At 37.0% G+C, this 25,363-nt stretch overlaps 1 protein-coding gene across 18 annotated transcripts in view; it reads left to right on the top strand.

The window, feature by feature from the left end:
• KLHL13 (kelch like family member 13) overlaps positions 1-25,363 on the top strand; it is a 209,917-nt gene that overhangs the window by 134,920 nt on the left and 49,634 nt on the right. Inside the window, exon 1 of one of the 18 annotated variants that reach the window (XM_038588144.1) lies at positions 1,770-1,894. The exons of 15 other annotated variants lie outside the window; for them this stretch is intronic. Coding sequence is in view for 1 of the 3 variants with exons in the window: in XM_038588138.1 (XP_038444066.1) it covers positions 6,860-6,957 (98 nt within the window). In the remaining 2 variants the exon portion in view is untranslated. Of the gene's footprint in view, positions 1-1,769; positions 1,895-6,327; positions 6,360-6,702; positions 6,958-25,363 lie in introns of those variants that run through there. 2 more of the 18 variants (XM_038588145.1, XM_038588138.1) reach the window with 2 other exon arrangements.

The following is a 25,363-nucleotide window of genomic DNA, read 5'->3' as shown; positions in this document are numbered from 1 at the left end:
AATCTGCCAGAAGCGGTGTTCAGTTAGGAAGATACAAAGATTCAGGGACTTTCTTGAAGTAAGAGCAGGAATTTGCCAAGGGAGTCTCAGGCAGATGAGGCTGCATGGCAGGAACACTGTGTGCTAGAGCATGGCCTCCTATTTAAGCACTAGATACATTATCTCTATTTGATGATAAACTGTCCCTCTAAATTGCTTTTTTCAAAGAGTTTGAAAATGGTAATATAGTTTCAGCTATGCAAATATTATATATTTAAAAATCATTATTTTCTACCACCACTACTCCTAGTACATACAACCACTTTGGTTTGAAGTTTAAGGAAGTTTTTTGTTTTTGTTTTTGTTTTTTGAAAGAGAGAGAATGCGCATGAACATGAGTGGAGGGGGTGAGGAGCAGAGGGAGAGGGAGAGAGAATCTTTGGCAGGCTCCACACCCAACATGGAGCCTGATGTGAGGCTCCATCTCACCACCCTGAGAAATCAAGAGTTGGGCACTTAACCAACTGAGCCACCCAGGCACCCCTAAGGCAGTTCTTGATAGATGGGAATACTTAAGGATTAGTTTAGTCTGTGCCTGTCAAAGTAGGCATGTGAATTTGGGAATCATGTATGAATGAGGCACCCAGGGGTAGCCAAGAAAAAAAAAAAAAAGCTTACAGATTTTACTAGAATGTAGATACTACAGAAAACATAAGAAGGAAAGGCTAAAACTTCTAAAGTTCTCATTCATGCAATTCCTGTTTTCAGCTGTAATGAGAGAATAAGGGTAGTCAGAATCTGTGGGTCGTTGATTTCCCCAAAAGTTGGACCTTTGTTGTCACCTGCACCAGTCCTCCTGGATTTGCTCTCCTGACTTAGCTCCAGAACCTCATCCATCTGACCCCCAATTACAAAAGTTGCCACATACTGGAACCACTACCATTCTGGCTTTTCATTCTCCTTCCATCCTGTCATTCCCCTCCTTGCCCTTTCTGTTTTCTCCCTTTGTCCCTTTTCCTTTTGTTTCCTGACTTACCAGTCCCACTTGTTACTGTTCTATGCCTCCTCTCCCCCAAAGCTCAGTATCCTTCCTTTCTTTTGGAAATGTTAAAGATGGGAAGAGTTACTTCCCTTCACTTTGCTCCTGCCAGCATGAAAGAGTTCTGTATGCATATACACACACACATGTGCACGAGTATGTGCCTGAACAATTGTGTTTTTGTACTTGTTTATATTGTGAAGAAGGAGATAGGTACTATACTAATCCAAGACATAGTCATAGATGTAAATCTTTTGTGGGACTGTAAGGACCTGCACGGCTCCATTAAGGAAATTGACAGGTGAGAAGGGTACTTAGAGAAGGTTTGAAATTATGGCTTTCCAACATAGTCATCTTTGAGAAACATCTGGGATTTTCCATTTTGATTTTAGCAAGGCTACATAAATGAGTATCTAGGAAAAAATATTTTAACATAATTGATATTCATTTTTCCTGAAACAAAGGAGATGTGTGTGCGCGCGCGCGCACACACACACACACACACAAACACGTGCATGCGTGTGTGTAGGTATCCATTCATGTGAACAGTTCTGCTTTCTGTAATAAGGTGCCCAACTATATTAAGGATTTTAGTCTGTTGTGGAGAAGTCAAGTTTTCATGTGCTTTAAAAGGTTTAACAGTTCTACTTGGTCACCATCCAAATACTCTTCCTGATTGGTAGAACATAACAGAGCACACAATTTGGCGGATCTTCAGAGCAACACAAATACTCATGGATATCCCAGATTAGTCCGAGGAGACGTTGTCAGGACCGAAGAGAAGATTACACAGCGCCGGCTCACACAAACTGTGGTCAGTGCTATTAGTCTCAGGTTGTACCAACCACAGGATTCACCAAAACTTGCAAGAAGAAGGTAAGTCAGTTCTTAGGGAATATCAGGGAAATATCTCCGTATTTCCTGAACTGTCCAAATATTTCGGACCTCCAGAGAGGTCAGATATGTGACATACTCATCAATTCCTTTCATGGAGTGATAGGACTAAAGAACAGTTTGTAACTGTCAGCCACTGAGTTAAATTTTTTTTGTAGAGTTCTTTAGAAACATTTATATTAAAAAAAAAAATCCCGCTCCTAGCTGCGTATTTCACTTCTCTTCCATACTATAACTGGCTTAATTTTTATATACCTTCTTCTCCCTCATCCTACTTAAATACCTAATGAAATGAAGATCTTGCAAATGGTCTTTGAGCACATTTGTGTATTTTTGATGTTTGTCTCTCATTTCTATCTTTGAGCGTACAATAATTGGAAGAATAAGGAGCTCTTGGTAATGCTTGTTTATTTAGAATACATGGAGATACGTACAGAATGTGGTTCACATCACAGAGAAACACATATCCAAAGGAAAAGTCTCATCAAGAAGGGACATCAGGAATTCTAGAGTGAGAGTCCTGGACTGGCAGATGGAAACCTGGTTTCCAGTTCCAGTCCTGCTGCTAGCTAGCAGTGTGACATTCGGCAAGTTAATGTCTTTGGGCTTTAGTTCTTTCATCTGTACAGTGAGGGTACTGAGCAATATAAATTGTAAGAATTCTAAGTTATAAAAATCTCCTCTGTCTACGTTGGGAACCAGGGAATTCTGCATTGTAAGATTTGGCCAAGAATGCCTCATTTTGTGGCCTTGGCCAAGTCCCAGCATTGTCCTTTGTTTATGACATCTCTGAAATACATACTTCACAGGTATTTTCAAGTGATTAGTTAATGTTCCTAAAATGCTTTGAAGAGCTCTTGTGTATGTTGTCTTTCTGTCCTCTTTTATTCAGTGGTCCATAATAGAAACCAAGTGTTCTATAAATGAAATCAGTGTTTCTTATGAAGTCAACAAGGGTTTTTGACATTTCCCAGTCTAAATATTAAAGTAGTGGGACACTGAGCCTGCATAAAATTATATTTAAAATACACATTTAATCATTTTCTCCCTATCACTCTGTAGGTGAAAACATTTTCAGTTCCAGAATGTAATGGTAATTACAGTTGATAGTTACTACTGGAGTCGCCGTCAGGGTAGTAAAATCTGATTAATTTGGACTCTGCTAATTTGTATTTGGGGTGATTTTACCTGGCTGAAGTTTATTTCTAAATGATGTATGAAGAACATTGTTGTTAAGCAAATTAATAGTATAAAGTAGATTTCATGGACTATATTTCTACTTAAATGAATTATTTTTAAAGCCTTTGGCATAGTTGTTTACTTGTGAGAGATAATTAAAAATGACTGCTAGCAATTTGTTGAAGCAGAAGAACTGAATAGAAATAAATGTTCATCATCAGATGTAAACTTTTAGGGTTTTGGGGTCTTTACGAGTGCTGAGGGTGGTGTGAAGGGAAAGCAGTCTTATTTTCTTTTTATGCTGAGCCAATATTACCATTGTTGGAGGGCCACAAAAGCAGGTTGTAAACATTAAGTGTAAGAGAAATCTACCCTGGCAATTGACATAGATGATTTGGTGGTACTGATTGATTTCTTTGGAGCCTGAGCTTAGACAAAGATTATGTTTTTTTTTTTAAGTTGATTGTTCACAGAAGAATAATAACTGGAGAACCTCTGCAATAAAATGATCTTCACCTATTTGTGGGGGGTTACCCCCTCAGAGATTTAAAAAAGTCTACATTTACCCTATATCCCACTCATAAATGTTGAGTTGACTTTCTACAGACTGAGTGAAATACTTTATTTTCCATGTTTTGATAGAGGTTTGGGGATCTTTGTTTTCAGAAGTTGTATTTGCAATTACTGCTTTGTAATATTCTCCTAAGCTGGAAAGTGGTTGAACTTCCTAAAACATCACCTTCTTGCTACATACAGCTAATTTGTAGCTGTTTTATATTTGTAAATGTTTGACAATGATTCACGTTTTTGGAATGGAACATTCCAAACTTGATATGTGTGTGTGTGTATTTTATTCTGGAGGTTTCCAGCAAGTTGGCACTGCTGATTGTTGTACCTGATTGTTTTTGCCCCATAACTGCTAAGAGTTATTACACAAAGCCTTCTAATGTAAAATATTGACTATGGTTTATTTGGTTTTTTTAATAAATTTATTTTTTATTGGTGTTCAATTTACCAACATACAGAATAACACCCAGTGCTCATCCCATCAAGTGCCCCCCCTCAGTGCCCGTCACCCATTCACCCCCACCCCCTGCCCTCCTCCCCTTCTACTACCCCTAGTTCGTTTCCCAGAGTTAGGAGTCTTTATGTTCTGTCTCCCTTTCTGATATTTCCCACACATTTCTTCTACCTTCCCTTATATTCCCTTTCACTATTATTTATATTACCCGAATGAATGAGAACGTGACTATGGTTTATTTGTATTAGTGGTACTTTTTTTAAAAAAAAAACCTTTTAAATGTAGTTTGCTCATTAAGGTATTAATAAATACTCCTCTCTCTGCTTCCTTTGAGATTTTTATGAGACCGTTTTGTGTGTGGATACTAAAAAGACAAAATATAATTTAACTTTTTAAGTTGCTTGCCTGGGCTTTTTTGGGGTGCTTCTGTATGATCGACTGAATAAAAATTATTTGTGAGTTAGTGATGGCTGATATCTGCTTACTGTTTAATAAAGTTTATGCATTACTGGTCAGTCTTTCAAAATGAGCTTTCTCTCCATAGGTGCATGTATGTGTGTAGTGTGTGTGTATACTGCATATACATGTATGGTTGGGTTTCATAGGAAAATGCTTTTTGCCTGAATATTGACGCGTTTCTTAAAGGAAGGTATTTGTGATTTCCTTAGCTAATTTCACTCTGTACTTCTGGTATGTTAAATCCTATATTGTGGAATTTTTGAAAGTAGTTGCTTCCTATGGTAACATTCATCTGTGCTTTTTGAATGCAAATGAGAAAGCCTCTTAAGGGACTAAATCTCAATCTTTTAAAAACCAGGAATAATTTGGAAAGAGTATCCGAAAGCCAGCTACTAAAGTTAGAAGTGCGAGTTTATTGTTTGCATACAGACTTGAAAGTAAATATGAATTTTGTCACGGCAGTGATTTTTTTTTTAAAGGTAGTGGCTTCCGTGTGAAGGGTGGTCTGCTTTTACTGAGCTTGTACTGGTGAAGGCGGAATAATTCTGTTTTTAGGTAGATGTAGAAGGGTGCTATGAAGGGAGATGTTTAGTGATGGCTACTTGCCGGTGAAGGACAAACATTATATGTTCTCATTCATTTGGGGAATATAAATAATAGTGAAAGGGAATATAAGGGGAGGGAGAAGAAATGTGTGGGAAATATCAGAAAGGGAGACAGAACGTAAAGACTGCTAACTCTGGGAAACGAACTAGGGGTGGTGGAAGGGGAGAAGGGCGGGGGGTGGGAGTGAATGGGTGACGGGCACTGGGGGTTATTCTGTATGTTAGTAAATTGAACACCAATAAAAAATAAATTAAAAAAATAAAATAAAATTCTTCAGCCTGTAAATAAAGAGTTCAGTGTCATACCAGCCTCTCCTATTTTCACTTCTTAGAATTGTGTAGAAAATTTGTGAGTTTGGTGCTTTAAACAGAAACTTAAAACACCCAGTCATTTTTGGGGCACTTACAAGGCTGTTTTCTGGCGATATTTTAAAACGATATAGATGAACCATGTATTTGCCACTGCTTTCATGAAATACCTCAAGTTGCCTTTGACAGCAGCTTGAATTTTTCAATCTCCTTGTCAGTCGCTAACCCCTAGAGGTTACCGGACCTGCCGCTGAGCTTTGGAATGGTCCCTGCTGGACACCTGCTTGGCCAGCAGCATTGGTCTCTCCTCTAGGCAATTTGTGAGCTGCTTGAGGGTGGGGGGAGGAGGGAGGGGGCTGGAGGGGGTTACGGGGGAAGAGAAGAAGGGGAGGGCAGCATTGAATTAGATTGTTGATAGCGTCCCTCCGAGGACTGCTATTAAGAGCACGCTACTCTGTACTTCTCTGCTGCAGAAGACAGAGTGATATTCGTGTTACCACAGCATGTTGTAAATGTATGAGATTCTGCTCATCCCGGCTTGGCTTGGAAATAAGAATAGGGAAAGGAGAGCAACTTGAATCAGAAGCCACTAGAAGAACGTGCAGAGTTCTGCAGCAGTTTATATTTGTTCTTACATTTTGCCTTCTTCTAACTGGAAAGCAGAGAGAGACTGGCATTTTTTAAACGGGCTTTTCCCATAATGGCATTCTTGTATTGTGTGGCCAGAGCTTGCACAGGAGGAAAGCGGGCTGCCGAATTTAGTCACTGATCTCTATTAGCTGTGGCCTAAGGCTATGCTGAGGTTTATATCCCATTTGTATTGTTGCAGCTCCAAAGAAGAATGTTCAGAGGATGACAAGTGTATTCTGAGTAGGTATGTTGTTTCATTTTCATATGAAACCCATCTATTTTTTTTCCTGCTACTATTGGTCAGAAATCAGGTTAATAGGTGCAGAATATAGTACAGTGCTGCAGTATCCCCGTTAAGGTAGAACAATGGTAATGCAAGCTTAAAACAACAACAACAAAATAAAACCCCAGCTGCTTTTATTAAATAAAGCTGTATTGTGTGGTCTGCACAGTGCAGTCTTAAAAAAAAATATACTGCAGTCAACGCTTTCCTAACGAGGTGGCACTATTGTTGAGTTAGAACGATAGAATCATCATATTGCTTTAGGGGACAGGAGGATTTAAGGAGGTACCTTGCAGCCCTATTTTACAGATTGGAGGCATCGGTGTAAGGGCACTGGCAGGATCGCTTGCTTGTTCTTCGCGGCAGCCGCTGCTGTGTCAGTACAGTGTGGAATGGAAGTCCTAGTTGGTAGTCTGTTATGGAAACGCTGCTTACTGTTATTGTAGTACCGTGGTGACAACATGCCATTGAAATGGAAAACGAGCTCTCCTGCTATCTGGAAATTCCCAGTTCCTGTGCTTAAAACATCCAGGTCAACTCCACTTTCTCCAGCATACATGTAAGTGAGAGAAAAGAGGATATTGAAGTGGGGTTTCATTCATGAATCAACCTTGTGGCAGAAGGGGGTAAAAATCCCAAACAGCGACATCCCCAAACCCACAAGAGTATAAAAATCTCAAGCTGGTTTATCATTAAATATATTGGCATGCACACATTTTACCTTCGGTTGCTTGTCCTAGGAGCTTATTTTCATTTAATGTGCTTAATGATAATTGGATTACTAATGTAAAAGTCTAAAATGTATACCTAAGGAAATGCCTAAGGATAGGCTTTAATCTTTTTACACTGGTTGGATTTTGTTTTGAATTTTTGTCTATCTGAAATATTGAAGATGACTTCTTTTGTGTAGTGGCACAAAACATGCTGGTGATTGATGCTGGTGTGGTGTTAAATAGGGAAATGCTCTCTATTAATTTTTGGGTGAATTTGAAACATTTGGAGTTAACATGTTGATCAGAAAACGAGTCTTTTAACCAGGACTTTTATACTTAAGTTGTGAATGAATATTAGTAAGTTTAATGTTAATATCTTTCCCAGTTTTATAATTCAGGTTCTGAAGTGTAAGTTCAAATTTGTGCAAATTACAGTTCTATGAATAGTTGTATACATACATGGAGTTGAAAAGCGTGTTCTGCCCATGCCTGTTTTAGAAATTTATTTTAAGTAAATATATACTAAAATATATTGGGAAGTCTTACTAGAATTTTTGAAAATCTTAGTTTTTAAATTCGCAAACTGTTGCCTTAGAAACAAAACCCAGAAATATAATAAAATATCCTTTAAAAATATTGTCTGTGATCCTTTTTGTTTCTCTTGGTGAAGGAAGGCATAAGGGAGAGCTGGACCTTTTTTTATTTTTTAAATATTAGTACGAGAAAAGCTTTTAAGTAAAAGCATGTTTTAACTGTTTTTCCTTTACAATATTTTTCAGTAGGAAAGATGTGGAAAATTGTTCCTGCTTGAGGTTAATTGTGTGTTTAGAAAGCCTGGTGAGTTGCCATTTTATTAGTTTTTGTTTTATATGAGGTTCAGATGTACAGTGGTGTCTTATCTGGTTCTTTAAAAGGCTTTCAGCTGCTGAGGAAGTGTGCTGGTGCTCTCAATCCAAAGGAAGCGATTCCCTAGAAAGCGTTGAAAAATGAGGACATTTCAGAGTGAAATTCTGTCATCATGTCATTTTCAGATTATTATGTTCTTCCTTAGAGATGCTTCAGGTGATTTTTATCTGTTTGCTTATTTTACTTTTCCTATAAAGTTAAAATTGTAAGTTATGTTTGTAAAAATAAGAAAAAAGGATCAGCTATATTTGTTTCTCAAAAGCTGAATTTGTCAAAAGCACAAATTAATGGAGGTGACAAGTTAATGGAGGTGACAAGTTAATGGAGCTCCTTCAAATAATTTGAGAAAATGAGATGTGCCTGTTGACTTTATCTTAGCTGGTGAGAAACGAGCAAAGATTTATCAAAAGCAACTTTATTTAAAAACAAAAGAAAACATACACACCCCAAAACTTAGAGAATCGTAAGGTACAATTAATAATGGCTATTAATGAGTTAGTATTTCTACTGTATCTTACTATACAGAAGAGCCAAATTGTAGCTCCTACCGCAGCTGGTTTGTCAATTTTTAGAGATGGTTAAAAAAATTATATTGTATTAATTCATACTAGCCAAAGGCTCAGATACAGCTTAATACAGCATCTCTAATGAATCGCTTTCTTCCTTTTAAGTACTCCTCTCTTTGACCTGATGATATGAGTGAATTGACATAGAAGGTAGAAGCTAGAAAATACCACAGATCTTGCATGTTGATGTTGATTGTTGGTGGTACACAGAGGTGGAATGGGAAACTATATTTGAAGGGCTAGCATTAGGTTACACCAGTTTGGCATTGTGACAGCCTGTTATTAAATTGGCCTTAACTTATTTTTCTTTATAAATAAATTAATACAGGGTTTTAAATATTATGTAAATGCACACAGAGAAAATATGCTAAATATAGGAAAAGATGAGGTTGGCAAATTTAAATCAGGTTTCTAAATACATTGCTTAGTTTTTTACTGTTTTAGGTTGGAGTTCATTGTCTTACTTGGCCAGAAATAAAAAAATATCATGTGGAACATGTTATTCTCATCAGTACTTCTTTATATTCCACAACACTTCTACACACACAAAATGATACTTAAATTGAGCGTAATTTTTGCTCTCAGAAATTACAAAGACTAAATTAGAAAACTGGGTCAGTAACATTATATTTGCTCTCACAGTTGTTGGGCTGGCAAACGCAGGTTAAATGGTTTATTTGTGTGTTTGGGTCGAAAGTCTTTGCCTTGAAATGGAGTAGTTCTGATTTTTTGGTCAATCATGATTATTTTAGAGTTAATCCATAAAATTATGTCTAAACGTGTAAAATATTATCTGGAATATATAATTCTTGACAGTTAACAGAAACATCTTTTTGTACGTTTGCTTGAGTAGCGTCAGTATTGGTTTGTAGTGTTTTGTCATTATTTATGGTGATTTGTCAAATAACACACTCTGTGGTTTTCCTTGAAGATATGGGTCGTTTTTCAAAGACTGAGATTTCAATAACAATCTTTTTGGCTGTAGTAAAACTGTGCTGTAATAATCGAGCAAGTATGGAAAAAATCTAAAGACTCTTTATGGTCTCATTCCCAGCCCAGGGTAGGTACTGCTTAGCTGGAACTCCTCTGTCGATGCTGGAGATAGGGCAGTGCTTCTACTCCCGGGAAAGGTACAACAGACAACATTGTACTTCCTGCAAACATTGAACACAAAGGCTGTATTTCCCTTGTGGATTTTAACACCAAGTTTGCCTTCTTTCTGCTTGTTTAAAGCTTGAGTGAGAGGGGCAAACTCTCCATATATTCAAGAGTGATTGATGATAAGGACAATGTTTATGATGGTATTAAGGAAAATCATTTCTTATGTGGCATAAAGCGCTCTTCAAATTGTGTTATCATATGATTCAGGAATAGTGGGAGTACTTTAAAGGCAAAAGATTTAGGAAAACAATCCTTTGGCCTTCAGGTAGCTTGATTACCAAATGCTTAATCTACCAAATGGGTAGATCTTGTGTTCCTTCTGCATCTGTTTTGAACCCTTGCATGGTGGTATGCGATCCCTGTGGAATTCTAAGGGACCGTCTCAATAGAAATCTGGGTGACGTGTTTGTGTTACACTCTGTTCAGGAATAGGTTGAAGTTCAGCTTTAGCCTGAGGGAGGATCTCCTGGTCAGTGTAAACTGAATTAGTAAAGACTCTGCTCCTGACAGGTGTGAACCATATAAATTAACCTGTCATTTTGCCTAAATTAATAAAGCTGAAAGGGCAGCCACATCTAAGTGGTTTTCTGGTATTTTGATATTCACTGTTTTAAAACAGCAAATGGTTCCTTCAGGCTAATGTTATAGGGTTAATGTATTGTTAGTTTCTAAGGGCATGCTGGAATAGAACAGGATTAGCATTAGCAATCCTTTTATCTTTTTTTTCACAAGCTGTAAATTTTGATAATAATGGTGTGGCAATAAAGAGGAAGACAATGGGTAGGAATTAAACAGTGCAATGTAACAGTGAATTTGCTAGCAAGACAGACGCGATGCAATGTTTTCCTTAGAATTTTACCTTTCTCAAGCTAAAAGACAATGAGCATAGAATGAGTATTAGTGGATTAGATTTGTGCCCCTTCAGCTAATGCACTTGCATTAGGTCAGCTTCCTGTTTACAGCTATTTTGTTTAATATGTAAAATAGTTGGTGGTAAATAATCAACAGCACAGTATTTTATAGCAGTTGTTTTCTGTCATTGTATCATTAAAGTTCAGTATCTAGATTTCCTGAGAAAAGGTTGTGCAGAAAAGATTGTGTATAAGTCTCTCTTGTTTATGGGTGATTCAAAAAAGAGAACAAATAAAAATAGGCATTTTCTAAATTTGACATGTTTTCTATACCCTAAGATTGTCTTTTTTTCTAATTTAGTGATTAAAACAAAACCTCGTGGTTTTAGAAATCATTTATTTGACAAAATACTTATTAAATTGATAATGTCAAATTAGAAAAGAATATATGTAGCTACTTACACAGTTACCACATACATAAACTTTTATGTCTGTCTGCTTAATTTGTTTTTACTAAATGCTCACTCTAACGAAATTACGTGGAGAAATAACATAAACGGCGCTAAAGAACAATTTAGTGTGAATCTGTAACTTCAGTTTCATGTTTGGGAATTTCTATTGTCTGAGCTTACAGAAGGGCTAGCTTAACACGCATTAATGGAAAACCATAGAGATGAGTGTGACCTTAGAGGTCATTTAGAGAATCCAAACCCCCTTTAAAGCAGGAATTCTTTCTGCAACACCTCTGAAAGATGGTAATACGCATTCTCCTTGATCCCTGTCAGTGACAGAGAGCTCACTACCTTACCATGGCTGCACCTCTCACTCGTGTACAACTCTTCCCTGCATTAAACAAAATCTTTTATCTCCAGATCTTTATGTAGCCTTTTGGAGCTATATAGAAAAATATCTATTTTCTGTATTACATGCAAGCCTGGAAATCTCTTCCTTTAACCATCACTTGTATGACATCTTTTCCAGACCCTTCACTCTGCTGGCTGTCCTCACCTGGCCCATTTTTTTTTCCATTTTAATCTTTATACAAGATACTATGTCTGAATGCAATGCTCCCTATGTGGTACGACTGGAAAACACTTTTCTCCTTTAATATAGATATTCTGCTTGTCTTAGAGCCCAGGATTATATAATTTTTAATCACAGGATTCACACTGTTCCATGGCAAATTCAAGTTTACAAACTTACTTTCTAGAGGTTGATGACTAGATGGCTTGCCCTTCCTAGTCAGCGTTTATTCTTTTAGCTACTTCAGAATTTTTAGTCTGGGAAACCCGGTGTGTGCAAGTGAAGTTAGAATTTGGCTTTAAAGCCAATTGTGTGTGTGTTTTAAAAGATCTCTTGAAACCATTTAATGTTACTGAAGAATACTGCAGAAAAGAAACTTGCAAGACAGAAAGCTAGTATTTCTGCTGCTTTCAGAAATTTTCAAGAATTTTACTTGTCAAGAATTTACCTAGATTCATTGTTTTTTCCTACTTTAATGTGACTTCCAAGTACCCCTCAAAACACTTGCCCCAGAGGGAAGAAGCAGAAATACAAATCTCATACCCTCATGGGAAGTCTGGAGGTGCTAAGAATTCTAAGGATTCCAGACATTCTGCTTGAAAGTTAGAATATTTAGATGAGAAGCTGAGTCGGGCTGAGTGAGGGGGAGGGGAAAGAAAGAAGAAATAGGCAAGATTTTGTGTTAATGACTTTAACTTGTGTTTAAGGAGTCAAGAATTATAAGCACTGTGCATGATGTATTTTAAATTGACATGGCAGCCACGTAGTCTTGTTTTATTTCCTCAAGACTGAGAAAGGCGGTGTCAATGTGAGATTCTTAGGGAATCGGTACATAAAGAAGTTGCTGAGTAATCCATTTTTGAAAGTGCTCCCTCTTTTTCACTCACCTTGAATATTGACTTTATAATATTCAGAATTACTTTCTGTTATGTACCAGGCATAACTCTGCTGGGCATTAGGGATATAGTTCTTGCAGTCATTCAAAATAACTATTTTTCCATCTGATCTTTATTCACGAACAATTAAATTGCTTAATTTATTTTACTGGCATGAAAAATTCTGATTTAAGATAATCAGGTTGTTTTGGTTAATGTACTTTCAGTATTGTTAGTGGATTTAATGGGGATGAAAACACTATAGAAGAGAAATGTGTCTGGGCTAAATATGAAGACATGAATTGAAAGTGCATATCAGATTTTATTTTTTAAATTTTCTTAAGAGATTTTATTTTTAAGTAATCTCACACCCAACCAACGTGGGGCTCGAACTCACAACGCCAAGATCAAGAGTCGCATGCTCCACCAACTGAGCCAGCCAGGGGTCCTAAAAATAGATACCAGATTTTAAGGTGCGTATTACACAGGATAGAAAGTGACCCAATTTATGTTTAAACTTGATAGTAACCTCTTTAAACAAGAGGAATGGAATACCACCCTGTAAGTTGGACAGGGCATAGGTGCTTTCTAATGCATAAGTGTACATATTTTACCTTTCAAGCAGCAATGATTTGATCCTGCTCTATAGGGTGTAATCTTAATGAAAAATCAAATTTCAATTATAGTAAAATATTTTCAGTGGTTTGACTTTCCATGATGAGGATATATGTTGTTTCTATCCAGTATTGCCTCATTTATGGTATGGTAAGATAAAAGCACCTCCAACTTGTTGGAGAGTACTTTGTTCAATAGAGAAAAGCAATAACTTATCTTTCCCTAAGAAAAAGGTAAATAAAAACAACTTTCAGAACTCCAGGAGCTAAAACTCTAATCTAGCCTGTAAAACCAATATTATAGACTTCATATAAGATGTATTTGTTTGCAATTTTTAAAAACTGTCTTGGTTTATCTGAGCTAAATAGAATACACTTTGTTGAGTGCTACTATAAGAATGCTAAGCACTGTGCAGGCTGCTCCCCAACACTCTATAAGAGTAAAGTCTTCTGTTTTACACCTGAGGGCACAGTGGTTCAGAGAGGTTAATTAACTTGCTCAATAGTACACTTCAGGGAAGAGGTGAAGTGAGAATTCAAACTCAGGTCTGCTTGATTTCAAAGCTCTTAACTTCTCTAATGCCATTTTGATTTTTGTCAACTTTTGCTACTTTCATGCCAGCTATGAATTAGATAATATCTCACTAGGATAAGGAGAACAGAAGTATGACAGATGAGGTAAGCTGTTTTGAACTGAGTGGTGGTATAAGAAGTCAGCTCTGCTTGGCCATACCATCAAGCAGTGAAGTTTTAGGAAAATACTGGGGCAATTATCTTTACTTGCTGATATGGTATCAGGATTCACTTCCCAGTTTCCCATTTGTCTTGAAGCACTGTTCTACCTTCGTTGGCTACCCACGTTTTTTCCCCATGGGAATTAGCCACCATGGACAGTACTCTAGCTCTTATGCTCTTTTCAGTACTTTCCTAGGGTATTACCCAGTCAGTATGTTCAGTATTTTCTTGCCCACATAATTGTCCCTCGCTTAATTGTATGCAAGCACTCAAAAAGAACTCTGTATTAGTGTTCTTGCTGCCATAACAGATTACTGGGTTAAAACATCACTAATTTATTATCTTACAGTCTTTTAGTTCAGAAGACTGGTATGGGTATCACTGGGCTAAAATCAAGGTGTTAGCTCAGCTATGTTTGCATCTGGGGCTCTAGGAAAGAATCCATGTCCTGCTCTCTTTGGGTCACTGGCAAACTCAGTTCTTCACAGTTGTGGGATCACCATGGTTCCCATCTCCTTGCTGGCTGTAAGCTGAGAGTTGATCTCAGCTTCTAGAGGCAGCCTGCATTTCTTGGTTTGCAGCTCCCTTTCTCCATCTGCAACACTGACAACGGCAAAAGTCCTTTTCACATGAATCTTTTTCTGACCCACTCTTCTGCCTTCCTCTTCCACTTCTGAGAACTCATGTGATTACAATGGACCCACCTGGATAATACAGGAGTGGTTGTACAAATTTTACATTTTTGTCACTAAGCCAAATTTATTAATCTCTGAACCAGTGGCTTTGCTCTTGAAAATTATAATAATTCAAACAAAACGAGGCAATTCTTAAACTCTGCTGCAATGGTGATTTCCTGGAAGTCTTACTAAGAAGTAGAATTCTTCAGGCATGGCATTATAATCTGCAGTTGTGATGAAAGTATCGTAAAAACAAGTTCTACTGTTAGAACTTGTATTATGCTCCAAGCCCTGTAAAATAAACACAAGTATATTGTGTACATCAATTTTGCAAGTATACACAAACACATAAAATGCAGATGTGGCTTAAAACTAAGATGCTAATCATTTGAAACTTTATTTTTGGGGTGCTTGGGTGGCTCAGTTGGTTAAGTGTCTGCCTTCTGCTCAGGTTATAACCTCTGGGTCCTGGGATTGAGCCCCACATCAGGTTCTCTGCTCAGCAGGGTGTCTGCTTCTTCCACTCCCATTCCCCCTGCTTGTGTGTGCACATGCTCTATCAAATAAATAAATCTTAAAAAAATTATTGATTTGACTTCTTAAAATGCAGGCTTTTTTGAGATGATTTGCATGATCCAAGTCTCCTTTTAAAAGCTAATAAGCATTAGTGCCAGTTTTTTTAAAAAAAAATTTATTTGAGAGAGAGAGAACATGCACAGGAGGAGGAGGAGCAGAGGGGGAGAAAGAAAATCTCAAGCAGACTCTGCTGCGCTGGGAGCCAGATGTGGCACTCATCACGACCTGAACCAAAACCAAGAGTCAGGCGCTTATCTGACTGAGCCACCCAGGTGCCACAGTGCCACCTTTTGAATAAAATCATGGAGTTCATTTCCTTAATCAAGTTTTATGTAACAAGCAGAAACAGTCAGAATTACTCCATTGATATTAAAGCTATCTAAAAATTTCTAAAATGAGGGCAGCCCAGGTGGCTCAGTGGTTTAGCACTGCCTTCAGCTCAGAGTGTGATCCTGGAGACCCTGGATCAAGTACCATGTCAGGCTCCCTGCGTGGATCCTGCTTCTCCCTCTGCCTGTGTCTGCCTCTCTCTGTCTTTCTCTGTGTCTCTCATGAGTATATAAATAAAATCTTTTAAAAAATTTCTAAAATGAGTGCATTATACAAGTTGGTTGATGCTGACTGTATTTTATTGTATTGATGAATTGAAGAAAACATTTCAAAGGACTCTGCACTCCTTCCCACTTTCTCAAAACATTTTCATTTTATTTGGAACATTATTCAGAATTAGATAAAACATGGAGGCTATAAGAAAGTAATATTTAACAACTACAAGGTCCTCACATGTCCCTGGAAAGTCATCCAGATAACATAAGTTATGGAGAATCTTTAAAAGATCTTCAAAAGGTATTTAAATTAGCTGGCATGGGGTGCCTGGAGGGCTCAGTTGGTTAAATATCCAACTTGATCTCAGCTCAGGTCTCAATCTTGGGGTCCAGAGTTCAAGCCCTGCATTCAAGCTGCATGCCCAGCGTGGAGCCTGCTTTTAAAAAAAATAACTGGTGATGGCATACAATTATGTGATTGTTGCCATGCTTATGCCATTCAGTACTTGCTATAGAGGAAAACAGTGAAACTTGCATGTTACTTCGTTAACATCTATTGCGTGAAATAGGAACAGTAAAACAACAAATGAGGACAATCAGTTTTTGAGCATTAAACTGGATTCTTCAGCATGTCAGTAGGGCTGGAAAAGTCCCCTTTCTGAACTTGGAGGTGAGTGTGGGAATGTTCTGGACTCAGCACCAGTTATTTAACTCTCTGAACACTGTCTGCTCTCTATTATGGAAGGTATAGGGGCTTGATTGAATTTTTTATTTAAAAGGCTTGGATAGACACCGAGGCTCCTTCCACAGTTTGGCTATTGTGGACATTGCTGCTATAAACATCGGGGTGCAGGTGTCCCGGCGTTTCATTGCATTTGTATCTTTGGGGTAAATCCCCAACAGTGCAATTGCTGGGTCGTAGGGCAGGTCTATTTTTAACTGTTTGAGGAACCTCCACACAGTTTTCCAGAGTGGCTGCACCAGTTCACATTCCCACCAACAGTGTAAGAGGGTTCCCTTTTCTCCACATCCTCTCCAACATTTGTTGTTTCCTGCCTTGTTAATTTTCCCCATTCTCACTGGTGTGAGGTGGTATCTCATTGTGGTTTTGATTTGTATTTCCCTGATGGCAAGTGATGCAGACCATTTTCTCATGTGCATGTTGGCCATGTCTATGTCTTCCTCTGTGAGATTTCTGTTCATGTCTTTTGCCCATTTCATGATTGGGTTGTTTGTTTCTTTGGTGTTGAGTTTAATAAATTCTTTATAGATCTTGGAAACTAGCCCTTTATCTGATATGTCATTTGCAAATATCTTCTCCCATTCTGTAGGTTGTCTTTGAGTTTTGTTGACTGTATCCTTTGCTGTGCAAAAGCTTCTTATCTTGATGAAGTCCCAATAGTTCATTTTTGCTTTTGGTGTCCATCAAAAGATGAATGGATAAAGAAGATGTGGTTTATGTATACAATGGAATATTACTCAGCCATTAGAAACGACAAATACCCACCATTTGCTTCAACGTGGATGGAACTGGAGGGTATTATGCTGAGTGAAATAAGTCAATCGGAGAAGGTCAAACATTATATGGTCTCATTCATTTGGGAAATATAAATAATAGTGAAAGGGAATAGAAGGGAAGGGAGAAGAAATGGGTAGGAAATATCAGAAAGGGAGACAGAACATGAAGACTCCTAACTCTGAGAAACGAACTAGGGGTGGTGGAAGGGGAGGAGGGTGGGGGGTAGGGGTGAATGGGTGATGGGCACTGAGGGGGACACTTGACGGGATGAGCACTGGGTGTTATTCTGTATGTTGGCAAATTGAACACCAATAAAAATAAATTTATTATTAAATAAAAAATAAATAAAAGGCTTGGATACTATATTTTACAGCACTAACATTTGGGGAAGGAAACATCATGAGAATGATAGGTTATAGGTCAAGCTCCATTGGGTATTCGTGGGCAGCTGAAATACATTAGTGCTTATCCCATCTCCTTGTCCCTCCTCTCTCCCCCTTTCCCTTCCCACATTAAAGTCTCTCCCTGCAAGTGTTTCAAGAAATTCTAAATTACCTTTTCTTTTCATTTACAACTTGCCCTATAACATCTTGTATGTTCACTTTGTTTCCTTGGTTTCAAAAACATAGTGCTTTTCACTGCTCAGTGGGATAAGACCATGCCATCTTAAAAAGAACATACTTATTGGGGTACCTGGCTGGCTCTGTCAGTAGAACATATGAGTCTTGATCTTGGGGTCCTGAGTTCAATTCCTACATTGTGTGCAGAGCTTACTTTAAAAAAAAAAAAGCATAATTATATCGAGGGAGAATTCTTTGAGTCCAAGAGCTGGAAGGAACCTTACAAATTACTCTTAGTCATACCTTTATAACCTTGAAAGAGAATGTGATATTTATGTTGGATCACTTTTCCTTCATGCATGTTTGCATTTGATGAGTCAATCTATTCTTAATTTATATTTCCTTTTTATTATTTTATCCTAATCCATCAATTGTATTAAAAATTAATGTTTAAGACTAATACAAAAGCCTCAACTAGATTTGTCTTTATAGATAGGATTACATTGGAGCTTTTCTGTTGTCTGCAATTAACTCACTTAATTCCTTATTAACTCACTTAGTTTGACATAGCTTTACTTTGAATGGACTCACAAAATATTTGAAACAATTTTGAAGAGTGTATGGATGATCTAGGTTGTGAATAGGCTATCCAGCCCCTTAGCATCACCAAACTGAAGCAATTTTCATTCATTATGAGCAGTTTCCTACAAAGGTTGTATGTGTATAATCATGTCTGAATGATTCACGGCTAAACAGAAACCCATGGAATTAGAACCAACATTTTGATCTTAAGTAGACTGGAGACGTGGATCACCAGAATATTCTTCATAGACATATTGCTGCACTATATAGACAGATGCAATTAAAAACTCCCTCTTTTTCAAATGACGTGGTGTGATCTGGGACCAACAATCTTTTAAAATGAAATAATAGTAAGGAAAGTTAATGTTATTTCTGTTGTTTATTTGGTCCTTATATGCTATAAACGAACGGATACACTTCTGTACTAGGGAGCAAAGTTTGCAATTAGGTTTGTTACCATGGTTTATATGAATTATGCAACATGGTATTCGTTAGTAGATAATGGTGAGAATTTATTATTTTTATATCATTTAATTATTTGGATAGTAATTATTTCTTTTACTGTGATTTCTTTACAAGCAAGTGTCCTGCTTACTATTTACCTATCTTCTAGTGCAGTGTCTGGCACATAGCAGATGCTCCATAAATGCTGAGTTAGATAAATGAATTTAGAGAGAGTAGTTTTTAGGTCTGTAGCCTTGTGCAGATCATTTCACTTAAGAGTGTTGAATTTCTTCATTTGATATACACAGTAATCTAACATATCACAGTCTCATTAGAGAGTAAGTTATGCCTATCTTTCCTATGAAAAAAACTAATCCAAAATTCTGATTCTATTTCTTGCTTGCTGATAAATACCATGATGCTAGCACAGACTGAAAGTAATTTTAGTAGAAGCAATTTACCAATGACCAGAATACTTTAGTCATGGTTCATCAAATAGTAATTTGATAAAGGAAATAAGATTATAATCTGTTCCAAGACTGCAGCTACTCTTAAACTTAAGAGTTATTTGACTATGTTCACATACCCTTTACCATAATGGGAAAAACTGTTTTAGACAAATTTATGTTTTAAAGCTAGTATGCTCACACTTAAATGATAACATGTTTTGTGTGTGTAATTTGAAAAAAGGAATGACAGGCTAGGAAAAAAAGGAACTCTGACTAGGGTTTAGGAGACATGAATTTAAGATTAGCATTCAAAGAATCATCCATTTTTATATTTAAAAGGGCTTCAGCCTAATTGTAAAGTTTTAGCAAATATTAGATTTAAATTAAGTAAATTTTCCTTTTATCAAAATTGTTTAAAATATTCTAGATGTGTAGAATAATAGTAGTCTATTTTTGCTTGTGTTTCCCTTGCCTCAGGAGACATATCTAGAATATTTTAAACAATTTTGATAAAAGGAAAATTTACTTAATTTAAATCTAATATTTGCTAAAACTTTACAATTAGGCTGAAGCCCTTTTAAATATAAAACAATTAAGAAGTAAATATGGATGATTCTTTGAATGCTAATCTTAAATTCATGTCTGGGACTTCGTGAAAATGAAAGGTTTTACACAGCAAAAGAAACAACCAATAATAAGGAAACAACCAATAAAACTAAAAGACGTTTGTAAATAGAGAAGATATTTGCAAATGTCGTATCTGATAAAGGGTTAGTATCCAAAATATATAAAGAACTTACACAACTCAACAACAAAAATACCCAAATAATCCAACTTAAAAATGAGCAGAAGTCATGAGTAGACATTTTATCTAAAGAAGGCATCCAGATGGCCAACAGATATATGAAGAGATGCTTAACATCACTTACTGGGGAAATGCAACTGAAGACCACAATAAGCTATCACCTCATGCCTGTCACAAGTTCTAAATCAAAAGCACAAGAAAAAACAAGTGTTGGTGAGGATGTGGAGAAAAAGGAACCATTGTGTGCTGTTGCTGGGAATGGAAAATGGTGCAGCCACTGTGGAAGACAATATGGAGATTCCTCCAAAAATTAAATAGAACTGCTATACCATCCAGTAATCACACTACTGGGTATTTACCCAAAGAATATGAAAGCACTAATTCGAAGGTATGCTTGCACCCCTATGTTTACTGCAGCATTACTTACAATACCCAAATTATGGAAGCAGCCTAAGGTCCATTGATAGATAAATGGATAAAAACAATGCGGTGTACATACACACACACACACACACAGGAATATTACTCATAAAAAGAATGATATCTTGCCATTTGGAACAACATGAGTGGATTTAGAGAGTATAATGCTAAGTGAAATAAATCAGTCAGAGAAAGACAAATACCATATGATTTCACTCATACGTGGAGTTTAAATAACAAGAACAAAGGAAAAAGAGAAAGAGAGAGGCAAACCAAGAAACAGACTCTTAAATATAGAGAACAAACTGATGGTTACCAGAGGGGAGGTGGGCAAGGGGGTGAGGGGAAATAGGTGAGGGGATTAAGAGTATACTTGATAAGTACTGGGTAATCTATGGAACTGTTGAATTGCTATATGGTACACCTGAAACTAATATAACAGTGTATATTAACTACACTGGAATGAAAACTTAAAAAGTAAACAAAGGGTCACCTGAGTGGGTGACCTTTCTCCTTCTGTACCTTCTCCCCACAATAGATAGATAGATGATAGATAGATAGATAGATAGATAGATAGATGATAGATAGATAGAATCTTAAAAAAATAAAAATGTTTAAAATAAATGGTTCTATTGGTTAACAATAGAAATAAGGCATACCTGTTACTGTGCATGAAAACAACATACTCTAAAACAATTGATAGTTTGCGAATGGATTTGGGTTTTTATATTCTAATTATTAAATATATATTTATTTTGAATTATTTGCTGGAATGTATATTAGGTTAAGAAGGGTTAATCAAAGAAGCCTTGAGCCCAAGTGTGGGATTTGGCTTTTGTTCAGGAAGCAGTGAGGAGTCATTGAATACTTTTGAGCAAGGAAGTGACTTTCAGAGTTATAAATACAGTCACAGTATGTGAAGTAGCTATGCTGTGACAAATACATAATTTATATTAATAACCAAATCCAAGTAAGAAGCAATAGATGCCAGAAGTGTGGTGTAGGGGCAGTGACAGTGGAAAGAAGTGAAGGATAGGAGCATACTGGAGAGATATTCAGTAGTACTTTGGCAGTTGACTGGACATAGGAGATTGGGAAGAAGCAGGAGTCAAAGATGACTGAAATATTTTGATGATAACGATTTTCTTCTAGAATCCAAACTATCCTATCTATGGCACTCTTGAATGCATGACTCTTTGATTCCTGAACTTTCTTTGATTCCTGAACTTTCTGACCAAGCTTCCCAAAATTATCATTAAGAACGTAGTCTGGGGCGCCTGGTTGGCATAGTCTGTGGAGCGTGTGACTCAATCTTGGGGTTGTGAACTTGAACCCCATGTTAGGTAAAGAGATGGCTTAAAAATAAAACCTTTAATAAAAGAAAGTAAATAAAATCTTTAAGAACTATGTAGTCAAACTTGTTTCCAGTGAGAGTACATTTAAATAAACCAGTTCTTTCATTAAAGTGGGATCTATGAAAAGATTAAATTTTGGAGATTTAAAATGACTTACTGCTTCAAGAAAGAGCTGGTGTAGATGGAGTGAGTGAGGGAAATAGCATTTAGAGTAGCATTTTCCAACTAACTGGGCAGACTTTTAGCACTTTGACTCTTTGCTGTCCTTACCTACTTGGTGACTCTCCCTGTCTCCTTCTTACCTATACTCCTAGAGTCAGAAATTTTAAATTGGGATGCGAAACACTGAGTTAAAAGACTGTAGGAAGGAAGGAAAGGAAGCTTCTCTCTTCTTGCTTAATATCCCTCTTTCCTATTTATCTCAAACAAATCAAGGCAGTACTTTATTACTCCTTCACTATTCATAGCTAGCTTCTGCAAAACACACACACACACACACACACACACACACACAGAGTCTGAAAATGCTCCAATTATCTTCTATTTAAAGCTCCCACTTAGTGGTACCTGGGTGGCTCGTCAGTTAAGCATCTGACTCTTGATTTCAGCTCAAGTCATGATCTCAGGGTCATGAGATTGAGCCCCACATCAGGCTCTGAACTCAGCATGGAATCTGCTTAAGAGTCTCGCTCTCCCTCTCCTTCTGACCCTCCCCATACTCATGCACATACAATCTCTCTCTCTCTCTCTCTCTCAAATAAATAAGTCTTTAAAGAATAATAAAATTCCCACTTAGCGGACTGGGAAATGTGAATGTTTGACATATACTGTGTCATGCTATTTATTTTTTTATTTTTTTTTAAAGATTTTATTTATTTATTCATGATAGTTACACAGAGAGAGACAGAGAGGCAGATACACAGGCAGAGGGAGAAGCAGGCTCCATGCAGGGAGCCCGACGTGGGATTCGATCCCAGGCCTCCAGGATCGCGCCCCGAGCCAAAGGCAGGCGCCAAACCGCTGCGCCACCCAGGGATCCCGTGTCATGCTATTTAAATATGATCTGCCTCTACCCCTTTGGAGTCCCACCCATGACACGTACTCTATTTAAACCCAAAGTCCTAATTTTCCTAAAAATAAACATCTTGGCCCCCAAAACTTCATTTCTACTCTTAAAATACTTGAATGTATAGATAGGTGGGTGGGCTATAAATGACAAAGATATTTTGCATCTCCTAACAACTTGAGAAATTAAGGTAGGCAATGGTTATGTCAGCATAGTATAAGAGGGATAACTTAAAGTCTTCTAACAACATTTTATGAAAATAAACCACCTTGTGGCACCTGGGTGGCTCAGTCAGTTGGGTGTCCAACTCTTGATTTTGGTTCAGGTCATGATCTTGAAGTTGTAAGATTAAACCCCAAGTTGGGCTTGCAAGCTGGACATTGATCCTGCTTAAGATTTTCTCTCTCCCTCTCTGTCCTCCCTCCCCACGCTCTCTTAAAAAAAAAAGAAAGAAAGAAATCTTAATGGTGACACAGATGCATACAAAATAGAAAATAATTTTAATGTGAAATATTATGTGAATTTGGCTCTTTGTTTCCATTGGCTCCATATCTGAGATGAGCTTGAAAGAACAATCCTAAGTGTGATTCCCAGATTCGTTGGGTTGAGAGTCTATCCTTTGATACTTTTTTTTGTATTAACTTGCTCTGAAAACTGCCTAAATGACACTAAAATTCCTTTGCCTAAATTTAGGCTGCCATATTAAAACATTGATTTGATTATATCACATTAAACATGCTATAGTAAAACATGATTGATACTGAAATTTTTACCGTATTCATTGAAATAATTAGAGATGCCTCTAGGTCCTTGCAAAATCAAGGTTGAGATTTGTTACATTTATTACAAGCTTTGAAGACATAGAGGCAGTGGGACTCAGAGCTGCCAATTATAATTCTTAAAACCCAAGTGCAATTGATTATTACTTTGTAAGTTTAAAAGTCTTACTCTTTGGGTTTTTTGTCATGTTTCCTTTTGAAAGAGAAATAAACATTCTCTTAAGATCTAGTCATGAATTATTGACTTTATGAAGTTGAATATAACTAGGAAATTCAGAGAAGACAGAAATGGATAGGATTTTTACCACTTGATTAATGATTCTTCTGTTCCCAAAGAGACTTGTCTCAGTGATTTCTAATTGGTTTTGAGTTTGTGGAATCTGCCTTTATAATAAACTCAAAAATTGGATAACTTGGATGTTTGAATACTTAATAAACTGACATTTTAGGCAAGTGTAAGCCCAATTCATTAATAACACGCTCTTCCATTGAAATGCACCATAGCTCAATAGTCAAATTCCAAAGTTGGTGGGCTACAGATAATAGAAATAAAATGGTTAACTTTGGTTAGCAAATCTACTGGGAGAAAAAGCAAAAAGCTCCTTTAAAGAAAATTGACCAGGGTATTAGAGCTCCCATTCTAGTTTCTTCTTCTGGGGAGTGAAGAAGAAGGCATGCTTTCTGCCTTAGGTACATACAGCTAGACTTCTCAATGGCAGAACTGGTACTGACTGTAGGGTGGATCATTTTTCTAGAGGGCTTACGTGGGGCCAGAGGATCATAACTATTATTTTCTCTATGTCCTGGGAAGGGGGTTATTGACAGTGATAGGAGCACATGCTGTTTTCCCCAACTCACATCTACATATTGCTATCTCCCTATACAACTATCTCTTGTGGACTCTCTTACCTTATATGACTTCTTAGGGCAAGGGAGCTTTGACTTAGTTATTTTATATATAGTAAGTATGGAATCAGCATTTAGGAATTCGTTCTTTTGCTTACTCTTTTCTCTCTAATTCAGGTGTATATGTCTGTATCCATCCATATCTTTTATCATAATATTAAGAAATGTGAAGAATGAGAAATAGTATATGAACCAAGCTTCTAAACAGGAGAGTTTCAGTATCAAGGAAACTTGATATAGTTTCATTGGCATATATAAATTTTAAAAGATGAAGAAAGACTAAACTATTGAAATATGGTAGATAGAGGGAACAAACATTAAATTTAAAGTTTTTCAGGGACAGGATTCAGAGATTTGGTGCAAATGCTTTATGCATTGGATAATTAACTTTCATCCTGTCATACTTATCTAATGGAGTATCATTTGTCATTCCATTTGTTTAGCCCAATTCCCTCATCTGTGCTGTAGAGCTATTTCTGTGATAGTGATGGGTGGCTTTGGAATTCAGAATCTGTTCCTTTAAATGTTGATATTGGTAATGTGAAGTTCTCCCTAAATTTGACCTAAGTTATATCCTAAGATAGGCTGCCTCTTTACCCTGTAAGCAAGCGTTGGGAGAATGGCATGAGAGACTTTTTAGCATTGGTATTGTTTTTATGGAAGTGGTAAAAGGGTAATTTTAGCCTAAATTAATCCAACCAAAAAATTACTTTCCTTTAACAGAACGTGTCTTTCTAAGATCTTCCTTGTATTTATAAATTAAGCATTGAAATGACAACTGCTTAGGGCCTATTTTTTGTGTTTTTTGTTTTGTTTTGTTTTCATTTTTGTTTTTGTT

Source organism: Canis lupus, chromosome X, assembly GCF_011100685.1.
Source record: "Canis lupus familiaris isolate Mischka breed German Shepherd chromosome X, alternate assembly UU_Cfam_GSD_1.0, whole genome shotgun sequence".
In the NCBI taxonomy this organism is placed as follows: domain Eukaryota; kingdom Metazoa; phylum Chordata; class Mammalia; order Carnivora; family Canidae; genus Canis; species Canis lupus.
The sequence above is the reverse complement of the archived record's forward strand: the minus strand, read 5'-3'. Positions and strand labels throughout refer to the sequence as shown.